Below are 15,953 nucleotides of genomic sequence, written 5' to 3'. Positions count from 1 at the left end.
TATTTTTAATACAAGTCAATTAAGTACTTTAATTTTTATTTTTATTTGATCATGATTTCTTATGTAATTTTTTAGAAACCTTTTTAATGTTAAAGAATCAAAAAAAGTTTTTTAATGGTTTATAAAATTAAGGATATTTTATAAGTTATTATTATAAAAGGATTTTAAAAATAAAAAATAAAAAGACTTGTTCAAATAAATTGTTTTTTAAAAAAAAAAAATATTTTGATTTTGTAAAAATATTATAAATTCAATTTATATAATGTAAATTAATTAAATTTAATTGAAGTCTTATTGAAAATGAAAATAATTTTGTAATTAAAAATAAAGTTAAAAATATATAGTTTTTAGTAAAATATAAATAGTAATATTATAATAAAATCATGAAGTATATATTTTAGTAGAAATATACTATTTTATTATATATAAAATATATATATATATTTTTATTATATTAATAAATTGATGGTATTAATGAATTTATTATTTAAGTTTTAAATTATTTATAAAAATTAATAGAGTTATTAACAAATTCAACGTATTAAATCTTGTTTAATCTATAGTTAATTTGCCTAATAAAAAAATTTAAAAATAATAATTTTATGTATAAGAAAAATAATAGAGTATATGTGTTTTTCTATTATTTTTAAAAGTTGATGAAAATAATTTTTATTTGTTCTATAAAAGTTATTCTTTATTTCACTTTGTTTTTAAAAATTGGAAATAGAAAACAATAACCAAACAGTGTTATGAGTTTTTAAAAATTGTTTTCTATTTTTAAAAGTATTAAATTATTTTTAAAAACTCCTCAAGGAGGCTCTTATTTTCAAAAATATTATTTTTGTTTTTAAAAAATGTTCTTATAATAAAAAATAAATTCTTATTAAAAAAATATTTTTTAGAAAAAATTAAGAACATGAAAAACGGTTGATCCCTAAGTTCCCAAATAAACTTGTGAAAAAATATAAACCAATTTTGAAAATAACTTTTAAAATGATTTGAAATAGATTCAATTTATAAAAGAATAAGAATCAAATTTGGGTGAGGGCATTTATGATAATGTATTAATAAATTTAAATTTTAAAATAAGTTAGAAAATATAAAAATAAATAAATAACTTTTAAAATGATTTCTAGAGATTTTTTTTTCTCTAGAAATATTATAAAGCAAGAATTTGAAAAAAAAAAGTTTATTCTAGTATTAATAAGTTAAAAATAAATCCATATTCTTAATAATAAATAAACCAATAATAAATTTGTATTTATTGTATAATATTAATAATGGTTTAATATAAGACAATATGATTGTACTTTGATATGTAGTAAAAAAATAAAAAAATATTAAATAAATATTTTTATATTAAATAAATTAATCAGAATTAGAATAATTATATATTATTTTAGTTATTATTTATTATTTAATAAACAACCTTGTTACTTTTTGAATTGATAATTATGATTAAACAGGATTTGTTTGACAATATTTCCTCTTAAAATTCTATAAAATAAATAATATATATATTAATCCTATTTAAATAGGATTTTTTTGTACAATATTTTCCTAAACTTTGAGGAAACTAAAATAAGAATCTTACGAGTAAAACGACATTTTTTGGAATAATTTGATAACTCATTAAAAAGTGCATGTATTTTAAATTAATTTTAAATTGATGAAAATAATACTAATTTAAAATTTTGGGGCTTTTTTTATGTATATTTTTATATTGGTGAATCAAATCTCACTTTTCCCTAAATTTTTTCTTCCTTTTGTTTTTCTCCTTAATTATACAAAATAAGTTTGGAACCTTTCAACAAAAAAACATAATTCTCATAAATAAATTAAATAGAGATTATTTATGATTTTAATTTTACTATATTAAAATTTAAAAAATAAATAAAAATGAAAGGTTTCATTTTAAGAGATATTCATTATAAATGAATCTTATAAATTAATTAATTAATTTATATATATACATATATTATTGTAGACCCATTGGGAGAAGGTTTCCCATTTTTCTTACCACCCCAAGGATGAGCCGTTTTGGGGCGGTAAGAGATGACAGAATGAGTTGTTCTGGGGCGGTGAGATGGGACTGGAACTAAAAAAAAAAAAAAAAAAACATGGGTAAGCTATTTTTAGGCAGCCAGATGGGACGGGGGTGGCAGAAAGAAGGAAAAGCCAACGAGGAGCAGAGAAAGGCAAAGCAGAGGGAAATAAGTTGGGTCGAAGCCCAGCAAACTCCAGGTGAATGAGAGCTTTACCTGGTAAGACTGATCAGGTTCATGGATTATTACTAGTCATCCTACTACGTTTTTTTATTTATTTATTTTTACGTGATTATTTTGCATTGTTTGTGAGTTTGTTCTGGCATGGTCATGGTGACTCTCCATACATCACTTCCCTACAACTTCCAAATTTGTATTTAAATGTTGAAGTTCGTCTTTTCGTTTTTTTTTTTTTTTTTTTTCTTACTCTTACAATGGTTTGTTGTGGCATGGTCTCATTTATTGTTCATATGGTTCTGTTTGGATATGTGTGTAAATCTGGATTCTTGTCTCTTGTGTGATGTGTTAACATTAATCGTTTATATTACAAACCCATTCTTTTTTTATTCATCATTCATTCCACACCCAGTGCCCGCATACCCACAAAACTCATACCACACCATCAGTTCATCCCACACTTGTATGCCCGCCAATCAGTCTTTCCACCCATTTCTTTTCATTTCTTCCATCGCTCACTCCTCGTGAACTCCTACCCATTTTTTTTATTTTTTTATTTTTTTTTCTCATGGATCCGTAACCCGCATGCATGGCCACCCAAAGCTGTGATAAAGCCTCCGTCAAAATCCTTCCTTTAATAAATCCCAAGCTCAAGCCGAAAAACTCCATGTTGGAACCTCATTACCAAGCCACTCATGAAGTAGAGAGATGAAAGATAAGCACTCAAGATCGTCGCTAATGTTGGAGGGAATCCGCAAATCTGCGCTTTCATTGGATACTCGCCGCTATGGCTACTCTTGTGGGTCATGGCGATGAAGCTTTAGGTGCAACTGTTGGCGGCGAGGCTCGAAGTAGTGATAGAGAGGTAGCAGTTCGTAAATGGTGGAAAACTGTTCTCACCGACAGCTCCAGATCCATTATTCTCAATCACGCTCATCGCCACCGGTGAAGTCTGCAACTATGAGAAATGAAGTCTACCGAAAAAGTTAAGAAGAGGGTCGGTGAAGGGAAAGGTGGTGGTCCTAAGAAGAAGCCTGTATCCCGCTCCGTTAAAACCGGTCTTCAGTTTTCGGTCGATCGTATCGGTAGATGCCTCAAGAAAGGCCGTCATTCTCAACACGTTGGAACCGATGCCCTAGTTTACCTCGCTCTCGTGCTGGAGTGGCTATGGCTTTCAAAGCTCTAGTTGAAAGTGTATTGTTTGCATTGGAAGAGGTGACATCATGGTCAACTCATCTGGCGTGTCTTTTTTTTTTTTTTTTTTACTTCTGTTGTTGTGGCTGTTGTGGTGCGAACTGCAATGGGATGGTGTAAGAGTGGAAAATGTAGACATTTTGGCTCAAGTGGCACATAGTAACGTTGCATGGATTCTTTATCAAATATGGGGAATTGGGCCATGAATAAGACTTTTAGTTTGATGACCTCCACTCATTCCACCACCAAAGCCATTATTTATTTATTTATTCTTTATCTCACTATTTCCTCCACTTAAATATCTTCCAACTCTCTTTCATGCCTGTGCAACCCATATTTTCATTTTAATTCTTCATTTTTTTTCTTTTTATATCGAAGTTTAATTTTTCAAATTTTCAATCTCCAAATTTAATTCTAAAAACCTCAAACTTCATTATTTGCTTTATTATTTGATTATTTCATTTTGCTATCCACTGATTTCCTTATCAATTGTCATGTTTGCTTCATTTCATTAGTAGAAACTCATTTTTAAGGACTTAAAGGGGTGTTATGTACATTCCCAATAAGTAACCTGACCCCCAAACCTAAATTTGGTTTTTCGTAAACCATCTTTTCTAAATAAGGAGTCATACTTAGGGTTTTCTTTCTTATTTTGTTTTCTCTTTAAAAATAAAACAAAAATAAGTGACGACTCCAAGTATTTCCTAAAAAAAATCAAATTTTAACCAAATAAATAAATGAAAAGCGAGTTTCGCCATCGAGTGGGAACGCATCGTCCAAAATGCAGGGTCCATAATTATAGAATTTGATTTTATTGTATTTTATAAAGTAATAATAAATTTTCAATTTAAAAGAAGTTAACTTTTATATAAAAAAATCAAGAATAAAAATAAATTATTTTATTAAAAAAAAGTACAAGGATGGAATAAAAAAATTGTAAATATTTGTAATTTTGTAAGTCCCTAAAGTTACCCACTTAAAATTTATATTGTCAAATGCACCTAAAAATAGAGACCAGTAATTTTTTTCACCTTTCAAAATTTAGTTTTTTTTTTCACTAAATACCCCTTAATAAGTCGTAAGGTGTGAGATTTACCTATTTTTACTAGGTAATTTTATTTACATTCCTAGTGTGGTTCTATTCTCTTATTTGGGTCAATTTCTTAATCTTATTTCATACTTAAAATAAGTGTTCATTAAATTATTAACATTCATACTTTACTTCAACACAATTGTATCAAAGAGAAAAGAATGACATATGACATTCTTTATCCGCTTTTTATTTTAAATTATAGAAATCTTTGGTGGCATTGATTTATTTTTAAGGTTTAATCATTAAACCTTGAGAAAGTACATAATATTGATAAAAGTTATCATCTTTATTTGAAGTTTTTACAATATTTTCTAAATCATTTAAAGTAAAAATTATATCAATAAACCATTGTTACTTCATCCTTATTATCTATGGGAGTTGCTCGAAAATTGAAAGATGAAAAGAAAAAAGATAATAGTTGGTTTAGTATCCTCGAAGAGCTTTTTAAGTTTAACACCATGCCATGTATATTATAGTAATTATCATAAGTTTAGGGCGACATGTATGTCATGGTGAGATGTTACTCCTCTTTCGTAGCTTATGTCTCATTGTTTATATTACCAATCTCCTTACTTATTGTTGCATGGAATAAGTTGGACATTTGATTTTTTCAATCCATATTACAACATCACCTACTAAACTAATGTTTCAAAATTATCCCATACGAGGGTCTACTCTTTCAACCATGACAGGCTACTTACGGGTTCACGAGATAATAATTATGTTTTTTTCTTGGATCCCTTTACAAAAGTTATAATAAATATTTTACAAATAAGGTCAAATGTCAAATTTCATAAAATACATTTTTCCTCTATTCTGATTGTCTGATTATTGGATTTAACATTATATTGGGACATTTAATAGTTGACATCATTAAATTTGGAGATGATAATTAGATCATAGAAGACTTCAAATCATGGTTACGTTGTCATTAGTTCGATTGTAATCCTATTTTATACAATAGACAATACTATTATGTGGATATAGCAGAAAATTTAGGAGTACTCAAATATGAAAATGTTAGAGATAGTTGGCATATTTATGTGCAACATCTTCCATAGAAGCTTCGAGATACTCTTCAAATGGTGACTCCCTACCATATCTATATGTAGTAGCATTTGTTATAAGCCTTTGATAATATGTAAGTTGAAATTGCAGAGAATCAAAACTACGAATTCATGTATTTGTTTGTTTTAAATTAAGTTTTCCCATGTGATGAATCTTTAATTTTCTATTTTTTTTCTCATTTATTCATGTGATATCTTTAATATCCAATATCTTTCTCATTTATTGACGTAAATGAGAGAAGAATTTAAAATAAAAACCAAAGTCTAAAGATTCAAATAATTAAAATTTTTAAAAATAAACCTTTTTTTTGGAGAAAAAAAAATTAGGAAAAGAAAAAAAGAAAATATAAAAAAAACTAAATTTTCATTTATTACCATAGAAAATATAAACAAATAAAACATAATTAAAATTAAATATAAATTTATATATTTTCAAATTATTTAGTTCTTATACTAAAGAGAAAAAATAAATTAAATTTAAAGAAACAAAAAAAAATCAGTTTTTCTTTTGTTTTATTTTTACATAACAAAACATGGAAAAAGGAAATAATAAACCAAATTGCAATTGATAATTATTGTCCAAAAATGAGATTAAAAAATGTCTCATCTTCGACTTAGCTTTATGCTTTAAATCATCTTTTTAACCCACTTTATTTATTTTTCATTTTTAAAATAAAATAAAATAAATAAAAGGGATCATAGCTGTATTTTAGGGAAAAAGAACATGTCGGACTGCGGCTCGAGAATAGTACCGTTGGAAAATCAAAGGGTCAGATTATTATTTTTAATGAACCAAAAAAGTGAGTAATTGTTAAACTGCTTATCTCTTTTTTCAAAATATCAAATCATGTCTCCTGAATTGGAAAATGTCGTAAACACACCATTGAAATTTGAAACATCATAAAGAAATACGTGAACCACCACACGTCGCAGCAAATTTTGAGCCGAAAATTTTAACAATTTAGTGGATAAATGGACAAATTAATGTCTTTTATTCACGTTTCCATCACCATCCCCCAATATTCAATTCAAATGTCAATACCAAGGATTTCAAATAAATGTTAACTATTTTCAAGAATAAAAATTAATAAAATATTATCATATTTTAAATTATTTCTATTAACATTTGAAAAACAACTAAAAATAATTAAATTTTATTCTAAAAAAATAAAATATTTTAAAAAATCTCAAAATTCTTTTTACTTAAATATATTTTTAAATTAAATAATTATTTTTTATTTTAAATAATAGAAAATTAGAATTTAAAAATTATTTTTGAAAACAATTGTCTATTCTCCATAACAAACACATAAAATACATTTAATAATCAAAAATTATTTTTTTATATGATATTTTATATAACAACTTTCAGTTGTCTTCACTTATTTTCAATGATGATTTCAAAAAATAATTATACAAATATATAATAATTAGAAATAAAACACTATATATAAAAAATTATTTTTAAAACATATTTAAAAATATGTTAAAAATATTTTAATTTTTTTAAATAGACTTTTATTTTACAAAAATGGTACTCAAAAATCATTTTTTTCATATTGTTTTTTAAAACAATTAGCAGACTCTATAATATGAAAATTAATCAACTTTTCCAATTTTGGCACTAAATGTTTTAAGACATAAGATATTTGAAATTTAAAATTCAACTTTAAGAAAGATGTTTCCTTTTTTTAAAAAATAAAAAATAAAAATAGAAACAAAGAAAAGCAATTACTAAAAGTAGAGTTTACGAAAAAAATATTTATACAAAAGGTTGTCATATCGCATTCACTTATTTTAAAAATGCAATACATAGTATTGAATTCGGAAAAGGTTAATTGGATGGGAAGGAGGAGAAACGCTCGTTGTCATGGGTCCTGCTGCCATTATTAGCCCAACAAATGCAGGGTCAAGTAGCCGCCCATTTTTTCCTCCATGCATCTCCTTTAGAAAGACGTGAGAAACTTGTACCCAATTTCAAGCCGAGTGGTAGAATGTGAACATGGATTCGGCCGCTTGAACCGCGACCTTTGAACAATGCTTCTTTCGTCCATAAATGATGCCCGACAAGAAAGACAATCATATATTATAATAGTAACACGTGATATTGATATTTCAGTCAATTTTATTTAATAATTTCATTGTTAAATTCAGTGGTTGAGCTATTGAGTGAAGAAATCATGAAAATTATTTTTTATTGACTCAAAGCCCGCAGTGTTTTAAGAAGATGATGTTGATTTAGCGTGGCGGAGCTCTTACTTGCAGCTTAAGAATTGGATTAAAAAATTTATTATTATTATTATTACTTGTAAATAAAAGGAACAATAATTTATTTTATTTTGAATATTGGTAGATTATTTGTGGAGAAATAAATCGATGGAACAACAAAATGCCACGGCAAGGTAGTCAATGAGGGGGATGGGAAAGAGTCAAAGAAAGAGTAGGCGGTGCCCAAATCATTGTTCGTAATTTATTAATTTAATTTATCTTTCAGGTAATATATTGACTCCTAATCCGAATTTGAATCTTCTATTATCAGCTGTTCTGTCTATGACACTGGTCTCCTCTTCTCTCTCTAAAGCCTCCCTTCATTTTCTCTCTCTATCTCTCTAAAAATGCTGAAAAGCAATCACATCGATCTTTGCTACTGAACCACAGAACCAATTCCAATGCCGTCGTCTTTTTCAATTTTGGCCCTGATCTTGGCCTTCGCCGCCATTCTACTGACGGCGGCCGTAGTCCACTGTGGTTCTCCGGCCAGCCTTCTCACTCTGGAGAGGGCTTTTCCGGTGAACCAGCGGGTCGAGCTCGAGGTACTCAGGGCTCGTGATCAAGCCCGGCACGGACGATTATTGCGAGGTGTAGTTGGGGGTGTTGTTGATTTCACCGTCTATGGTACCTCCGATCCGTACCTGGTTGGGTAATTTTATGAGAGCCCGCAAACCCTGTCTATAATTTTATTTTCTGATTTTTTTTTGTCAGATGATTGTTTGACTGTTTATAGGCCTTTTAATTGGTGGTTTTGATTCGTGTTGGTCTGTCATTTATGCAAGTTTTGGATGTTTATTTACGGATACTTTTTTTTTTTCTTCGTGTTTAAGAATCCAAATATGTTGCCTTTGATGAATGAGAAGATGGAAAAGGAAAAGCAGAGTAATGAGTTCCGTGGTTCCGTTGTTTTGGTTTTCAAAGAAAGAGAAAAATTCAATTCAACCTGGCCAGTGATTCTACTAGTCTCAGCGGGGTGTGGAGATTTTTGTTTTTGTCACTTCTTTTGGTGTAAAAAAATTATGGGAATATGATAGTCGGGATTTTAATTTCTTTTAACTTTCTCACATTTTCTTGCTAACCAAATTGTCGAAGAGTCTCAGAGTTGACGGGGTTTGCCTTTTTTTAATTTTCAACAGTTTTTTTTATAGATTTATTTTGGTTGATATTAAAGGCTACATTGATCTTTATTTTTTTTCAAAATCCTTTATAGTTGAACCGTTGTTTACTTTGGTTCCTCTGTTTTGGGAGTTCGAGCATTTTGCTGCTTGTGACCGGATCCATGAATTGATCAATGTTTGATGTTCTGCTTTCTTCCCTTTTCCCCTTGCTTCTCATTTTGTTCTGTTTGTCTTTTCTTCTGAGGATGGGACTAACAGTTATTTCGTGATTTTCGTATTCAAAATATGGTTCTGATATGGCATTGATTAAACTGTTTTCCATTATTGGGTTCTTGCTCTTATGGTAGGCTTTATTTTACAAAAGTGAAACTGGGCTCTCCTCCAAGGGAATTCAATGTGCAGATTGATACTGGAAGTGATATATTGTGGGTTACCTGCAATTCGTGCAATGATTGCCCCAGAACTAGCGGACTCGGAGTAAAAATTTATTTCATCTGAGTTTCTAGAATAAGAAATACAGTTTGATATCTAACTTTCATTTTTTGTATTTGCAGATTGAGCTCAGTTTTTTTGATCCTTCCAGCTCATCAACCACTTCTCTAGTCTCCTGTTCACACCCAATATGCACTTCCCTAGTTCAAACCACTGCAGCTGAGTGCTCCCCTCAGAGCAATCAGTGCAGTTACTCATTCCACTATGGGGATGGAAGTGGGACAACAGGTTATTATGTATCCGACATGTTCTATTTTGACACAGTTTTGGGGGACTCTTTGATTGCTAACTCCTCAGCTTCCATTGTATTTGGGTGAGCTGTTATGACTTGTATAGAAATCTGGTGTATTTGATGTGGGATTAAACAATACCAACAGAGAGAAAAGATAAGCATAAGAATCAAAGAATAAATCCACCTCAAAAATACATCAACAAGGTTTTTTCCCAACAATAACTGTTACGTGGGTACCATTACTAGCATAAGAGTTTCATGGTTGTTAGTGAGATATACAATAACAACTGTAAAGTTACATTACACTAATTGACAGAACATTGGGTCATTGGAGTCATCTCCTCACTTGCATGATCTTTACCTAAAGTTCCTATTATAGCACTTGTTATGGCACTGGAGAATGATTACTAAATTATTTTTATAAAACAATAGTTAATGGTGCAGAATTTCCTAGGTTAATGGTGATTTATTTATGTAAACAATGGAGGAGTGGTAAGGGTTTTATAACTAAACCAGAAGGCTTTGAGGAGTGCTTACCTTTTATGGAATATATCTCAAATCTGCATTGAACATGCAATAAATCAACAATTGTGTGTTTTTTCATCTTTTGCTTTTCTCTTCTCTCCATTTCTATTTAAGTTGCTGTTAGTCTCACGTCAACATTTGTTTTGGTTTGGTTAGTTGGAGCTCATTGTCTTGGATGGTGGTGTTGGAAACAGGTGTAGCACCTACCAATCCGGAGACTTGACTAAAATGGATAAGGCAATTGATGGAATTTTTGGGTTTGGCCAGCAGGATCTATCTGTTGTGTCACAATTGTCATCGCTAGGGATAACACCAAAGGTTTTCTCCCATTGCTTGAAAGGAGAAGGAGATGGTGGGGGTAAACTGGTCCTCGGTGAGATTTTGGAGCCAAGTATAATTTATAGTCCACTTGTGCCATCACAGTATGTTCTCTTTCCAGTATGGGAAACTTTCTTCTTTGTCAACAGCAATCTTTTCTTCAATATTTGATTATATACTTAGCACTTAGAACTAGCTACTTTTTTGTTCATATGCACACCTTTTTTGTTGGCCCATGTACTGCAGTTCAATTCTGTACTATCTCTGTTACATCCTAAGGGTCCATAGGGTCTTGTCTATTTAGCTAATTCAACTTTTAAGCTTGTTTTAGATATTTGACTGTGTGTAGGTAGTAATTGAGTTTGTACCAAAGAAAAATAAGAGTAACATTTCATTCATTCAGTGTATCTCACTAGTATATGGTTCTTTAACAGTTATTGTGCATAACAGATTGATGTTTGGTACCGTACAAATGCTCATTTCACAGCTCACTTGGGATTAATTTTGCACACTGCCTTTCAACCTATGCTTAAATTCATTCAATCTTTTGTTTCCTATGGGACCTGCACTTTTTTCTCTGGGAACTTTTGTTGAATGTTGTGCAAATTTTGGTGGGAAAGTTCTCCACCAATCCTTTTTTACTAACAGCTATACACTATTTGTTGTCTACTCCTTGTGGTAGAGGGAATTTTCTGAACCATATCCTTATTAAATATATTTCTATTGCCAATCTGCAACTGCTGTTTGCTGGATGAGCTTAGATTTTTGGCTCTATATATGAATTTATCTCATGCAAACATGTATTGTTATTGCCACATTTTCTTCACTTTTTAATTAGTTCTATATTAATACCTTCTGTTACTAATCCACAGTGGTGTGAATATTTGTTTATATTTTAAATGGCAATTCTGCAAAATTTTTGATTGCTTTCATTTTCAAACTTTCAGGTCTCATTATAATCTAAACCTGCAGAGCATTTCTGTCAATGGGCAACTGCTGCCAATTGATCCGGCTGTGTTTGCAACATCAGACAACCAAGGAACAATTGTTGATTCTGGAACAACTTTGACATACCTAGTGGAAACCGCTTATGATCCTTTTGTAAGCGCTGTAAGTTCTCTTTTTTCTTTCCGATTCTTTTTAACTTCTTAGTAATTAGTTTAGGAATGTGTACTTATCACAAAAAATAAAAAAAATAAAAAAATAGGAATGTAATGTTATTTATTTATTAAACTAAATCTACTTTTCTTTCTCTCCAGATAAGCAACTTGACTTGCATAAAAGTTGAGGTTAGAATGGACAGAAACGTATAAACACTTGAGAGAAAGGGAGAAGGGTTATCATATTCAGTTGATGATAACCCTATAAATGATATTCAGTTAATGAGTTTTCCTTGCTTATCAAAAAAAAAAAAATTCGGTTAATGAGTTTGATCCTCACTGTGACATGGGTTTTTGTTATGTGAAATGGATGTGGTCAGTAAAATCCTTTACATTTCATCGTGGGCTCTCTAAATAGGCCATTTTGATGGTGCATCCTCCTCATTGGCCTCATTGCTTAGTCTATAATAAAGATTCTATATATGGAAAAAACATTAACTACCTATTAAGGCATAAATAGATTTAGTTCCTTGGGTGGATGTTGGTTTTTGCCAAGTCGATAATTACCGCTTATCCAGAAAGTTTATAAGACTTTGTAATTGTTTATTCTTTTTATTTTTGTTCATTCGTAACACTGTAGTGTTATTAACAATTGGGAAGCTCTATAATTAGGTGCTTGCCGTAATCTCCAAGGTAAACATTAGCCTATGTTTAGTTCTTGCGAAGTTTGAAGGAAATAAAATAAAAAGGAAAAATACAAGGAAAGAAAAATGTAAGAAAATTTTATAGAATTTCTCTTGTTTGTTTGTCTATAGAAAAATTGAAGGAAATTTGAATTGTTGAGGAACTTTCCTTACCTTTATCCAAGGAAAATGGGGAGAAAATTCTTTTTGCATTTTTCTTCCTCTTTTTCATTAGTATTTTTTTCTCACCTTTATCAAAATATATAAAAAATCATTTTCCTTAGTAATTTTTTTTTCTTTTCTTAGTAATTTCTGGGACATAAGCTTAATGTTCACTTTGTTGCCAATTTCTGTACTTAGAAGAGGACAAGTTCTCACAGTTGTGATGGATTTGAAGCTTGGTAACAAGCTGTTTTTTCTTGAATTGGAGATTTGTTAAAGTTACTTTCAGCGTGTTCTGAATTTAGATTTGTAACATTGAATGCACAGATAACTGCAACTGTTTCATCATCTACGACTCCTGTCCTTTCAAAAGGAAACCAGTGTTATCTAGTCTCCACCGGGTTGGTTTCCTAATTTATTAACCAAGCAGTGATTTTTGGGCCATGTTTATTTCAAGAAAGGCTCTGCAAGTTTTTGTTTTTACTTTCATTATTTAAATACTGACTGGATCCAAATCTGTTTGTTGTGCAGTGTAGATGAAATATTTCCTCCAGTCAGTTTAAACTTCGCTGGCGGTGCATCGATGGTTTTAAAACCAGGAGAATACCTTATGCATCTTGGTTTTTCTGTAAGTTGTTCAACTTGCATCTTTTATTTTAATTTCCTTGAATTTATGGAAGTAGACATGATTCTGTTTTCACTTGTCACTAGTGAGATGTGCTGTACTATTTCTTTTGTCATTTGCAATCTTGGTATTACAGGATGGTGCTGCAATGTGGTGCATTGGATTTCAGAAAGTTGCAGAGCCAGGGATAACAATTTTAGGAGGTTGGACCCTGGACTACAGCCTCTTTTAATGAACTTATGCTGCATACTTGGTTGGGGCTGCGACAATTTGCTCTATCAGTCCAACCACCAATTTTGTAGTGTTTGCATCTACAGCTACCGTGGGTGTTGAATCATTTCTGTAAAATGTAAGGTATCCAGTAACTAAGTTTTACCATACATTACAGGAATGACCCAACACTTCACAGGTATGATGTGATGTATTGGTATTGGGGGTGCAGCAAATTGCTCACTTATTGTGCAGCCAAATTTTTTGTGTTTTTATCAAATTGCATTTCTGTTGTTCTAGTTTTCTGCTTCTTTGGTGTGCCTTTCCTCTTCTTTTGTGTTCTAGTATTTGTCTAGTGTTTGTCTAGTGTTTTCTTATATACTCGTTAATCTACACCTAATGTCTGGCTGACTACAACTCAATTATTTTTGGAAATAAAAACCATCGATAGAATCAGTTGTGGAGCATTGTTTATTTATAATTTTGCAAAATGTGCATGAACGTATAATCTAATCTGAATTGCAGCATTTTGATGTTCCATTACTCTTCCAATACCATGCTTCACACTCACATCTCCATGGTTTCTTCTTTTTGCAGATCTTGTTCTTAAGGATAAAATCTTTGTTTATGACCTTGCTCATCAACGGATTGGATGGGCTAACTATGACTGTGAGTTCAATCAGCAATACCCCCTATGAAATGTTTGTTGGTTATTTTGTAGGGATTCTGACTCAGTACCTGTTCTTTTGAAATTTTCCCATTTCAGGTTCATTGTCTGTAAATGTCTCTGTAACATCTGGTAAGGATGAATTCATAAATTCAGGACAGCTGAGTATGAGCAGCTCGTCACAGAACATGCTCTTTGAGCCGATCCCTAGAAGCATTAAGGCTCTCCTTATCCACATTTTAGTGTTCAGTGGGTTCCTATTCTTTGTAACTTAAGCCTCAGGTTTGAAATCCCATTCCTTGTTCAATGTGTTTTGGCCTGGTCAATTCTTATTTATGGTGGTTGGCCAACAGTTCCCTTATTATTTGGATTGCTAGCAGTAGCTGGTTCTTGTCCTATATAATTCAAATTCTGATTGCTGGCAAATGTGGTGTTGTGTACCCTCTTCTAACCAAAATTTCCTCCTCCTAGAGAGTACTGCATCTTGAGCAATGCCGCCTTGTAAATTGTATCTGCACCACTTCTTGAGGGTTGAAGAATTGAACTATGGCATCGTTGGTGGTACAAACCACAAAGCAGCTATGTTGAGTTAGCAAGAGATGTACAGTGCCCAAGTACAGCACTTCGATATCTGTAAGGCCTATTAGGTAATTGCAAAAAAAGATTGGTATTTGTTAGCTTGTTTTGTTCTTTCTTTTTTCCCACTGAACAATGTAATTCCCTTGCTTCACTGCCATCCCATTGTTGCTTCCGAGACAGCATTGATTGATGTGAATGATCATTTATATATTAGTGCTATATTATCATACGCTCAATTATTAAGCCTTTCTCACATCATCTTAAAATTAGTATTGGAGACTCTATTTAAGTTCTTTGAGAGATGTCACCTCTCACATGACCCAACCATCAACCACCCCAACACAAAAAAAGAAAAGGTTCTGTGCATGTTTGATTGCCGTACTTGGATATTCCAAACACCATCTATCAGTTTGATGATTTTCATTGACCATCTTTCCATCAGTTACTACTGCCTACGATTATTATTGAACCACTCATTGTCAAAAGGTTAAATAACCTTAAAGCACGGTAAAGTAAATATCACTACTTCCTCAGCCTGGTCAAAACCATGTGATAAAAACGATATTACCTCCAATATTTTATACCGGTTTAAAATTTACATTAATGCTGTGAATTTATTGTAATATTTATTCATTGGGTATAATCATAATGAGATATCCACCATGGTTTGTGACAAAATCCAAACAATGTCTACATTTTTGAACCCATTGAGATCATTCATATGTTTGGGCCCACTGACTCTGAAGATTCTTATGCGTCCTTGCTTTCCATATAAATCCCCTTTTCCTGATTAAGAAGTAATTGTGCATTTGAGGTTGTCTTAAAATAGTAAGCAATGATGTTTAAGAATGGTATGGCTGGAGACTGATAAATCATAAAAGAAGTCACTTTCTCAATAGAAAAGTAACGGAGTTGCATTAATCGGGCTTGAAGCAGCCCATTATGGGCCGGGTATTAGAGGCCTAATTTTCATTAATTATATTTTGGAATAATTTTTTTTTTAAATTAAATAAAAGAAAGAATAGGGATGAAAAAGTGGAGTAGAGGACCTGAAAGGGTGGGTGTCCGTGGCTTAGGGCGGCCCTTGTGGCTGTGGTTAAGGTCGGGCTGTGAAAGTGTCAATAGTGAGGTTTCAAGCACCCGCACTGGTCATTGGGTTCCACTTTTTAACCCGTTTCTCACTCTCCAACCATGACCTTTTTCTCATACACGTGTCCATTACTCCCTACGCGCTCCTCTCCCCCTCACCCAGAGTCTCTCTCAGGTTATTTCGATTAAAACAGAAAATATAAATCACCAAGGACTTTTTTTTTTTTTTTTTTCTTAATATGAAATGTTATCTCTTTTATAAATAAAAAAAATATTATTTAATAATTTTTGAATCCTTATCTTACA

The 15,953-nt window shown here is 31.2% G+C and overlaps 1 protein-coding gene across 3 annotated transcripts; it reads left to right on the top strand.

Annotated features, from left to right (window-relative positions):
* Nucleotides 1–8,111: 8,111 nt before the first annotated feature.
* Nucleotides 8,112–14,801, top strand: LOC117920869 (aspartic proteinase-like protein 2). 3 transcript variants are annotated; one of them, XM_034838536.1, is made up of 11 exons: nucleotides 8,112–8,496; nucleotides 9,313–9,442; nucleotides 9,520–9,770; nucleotides 10,409–10,636; nucleotides 11,480–11,642; nucleotides 12,805–12,878; nucleotides 13,009–13,105; nucleotides 13,239–13,305; nucleotides 13,910–13,981; nucleotides 14,079–14,261; nucleotides 14,451–14,801. In XM_034838536.1, the coding sequence occupies exons 1-10, from the start codon at nucleotides 8,246–8,248 to the stop codon at nucleotides 14,252–14,254; spliced, it is 1,509 nt and encodes a 502-aa protein (XP_034694427.1). In that variant the 5' UTR covers nucleotides 8,112–8,245; the 3' UTR covers nucleotides 14,255–14,261; nucleotides 14,451–14,801. The 3 variants fall into 3 exon arrangements, with proteins under 3 accessions (XP_034694427.1, XP_034694428.1, XP_034694426.1); XM_034838535.1 differs by having other exon boundaries at nucleotides 8,113–8,496; nucleotides 14,079–14,801; XM_034838537.1 differs by lacking the exon at nucleotides 10,409–10,636 and having other exon boundaries at nucleotides 14,079–14,801.
* Nucleotides 14,802–15,953: the final 1,152 nt, after the last annotated feature.

Source organism: Vitis riparia, chromosome 8 (genome assembly GCF_004353265.1).
Source record: "Vitis riparia cultivar Riparia Gloire de Montpellier isolate 1030 chromosome 8, EGFV_Vit.rip_1.0, whole genome shotgun sequence".
NCBI classification, from domain to species: domain Eukaryota; kingdom Viridiplantae; phylum Streptophyta; class Magnoliopsida; order Vitales; family Vitaceae; genus Vitis; species Vitis riparia.
The sequence above is the reverse complement of the archived record's forward strand: the minus strand, read 5'-3'. Positions and strand labels throughout refer to the sequence as shown.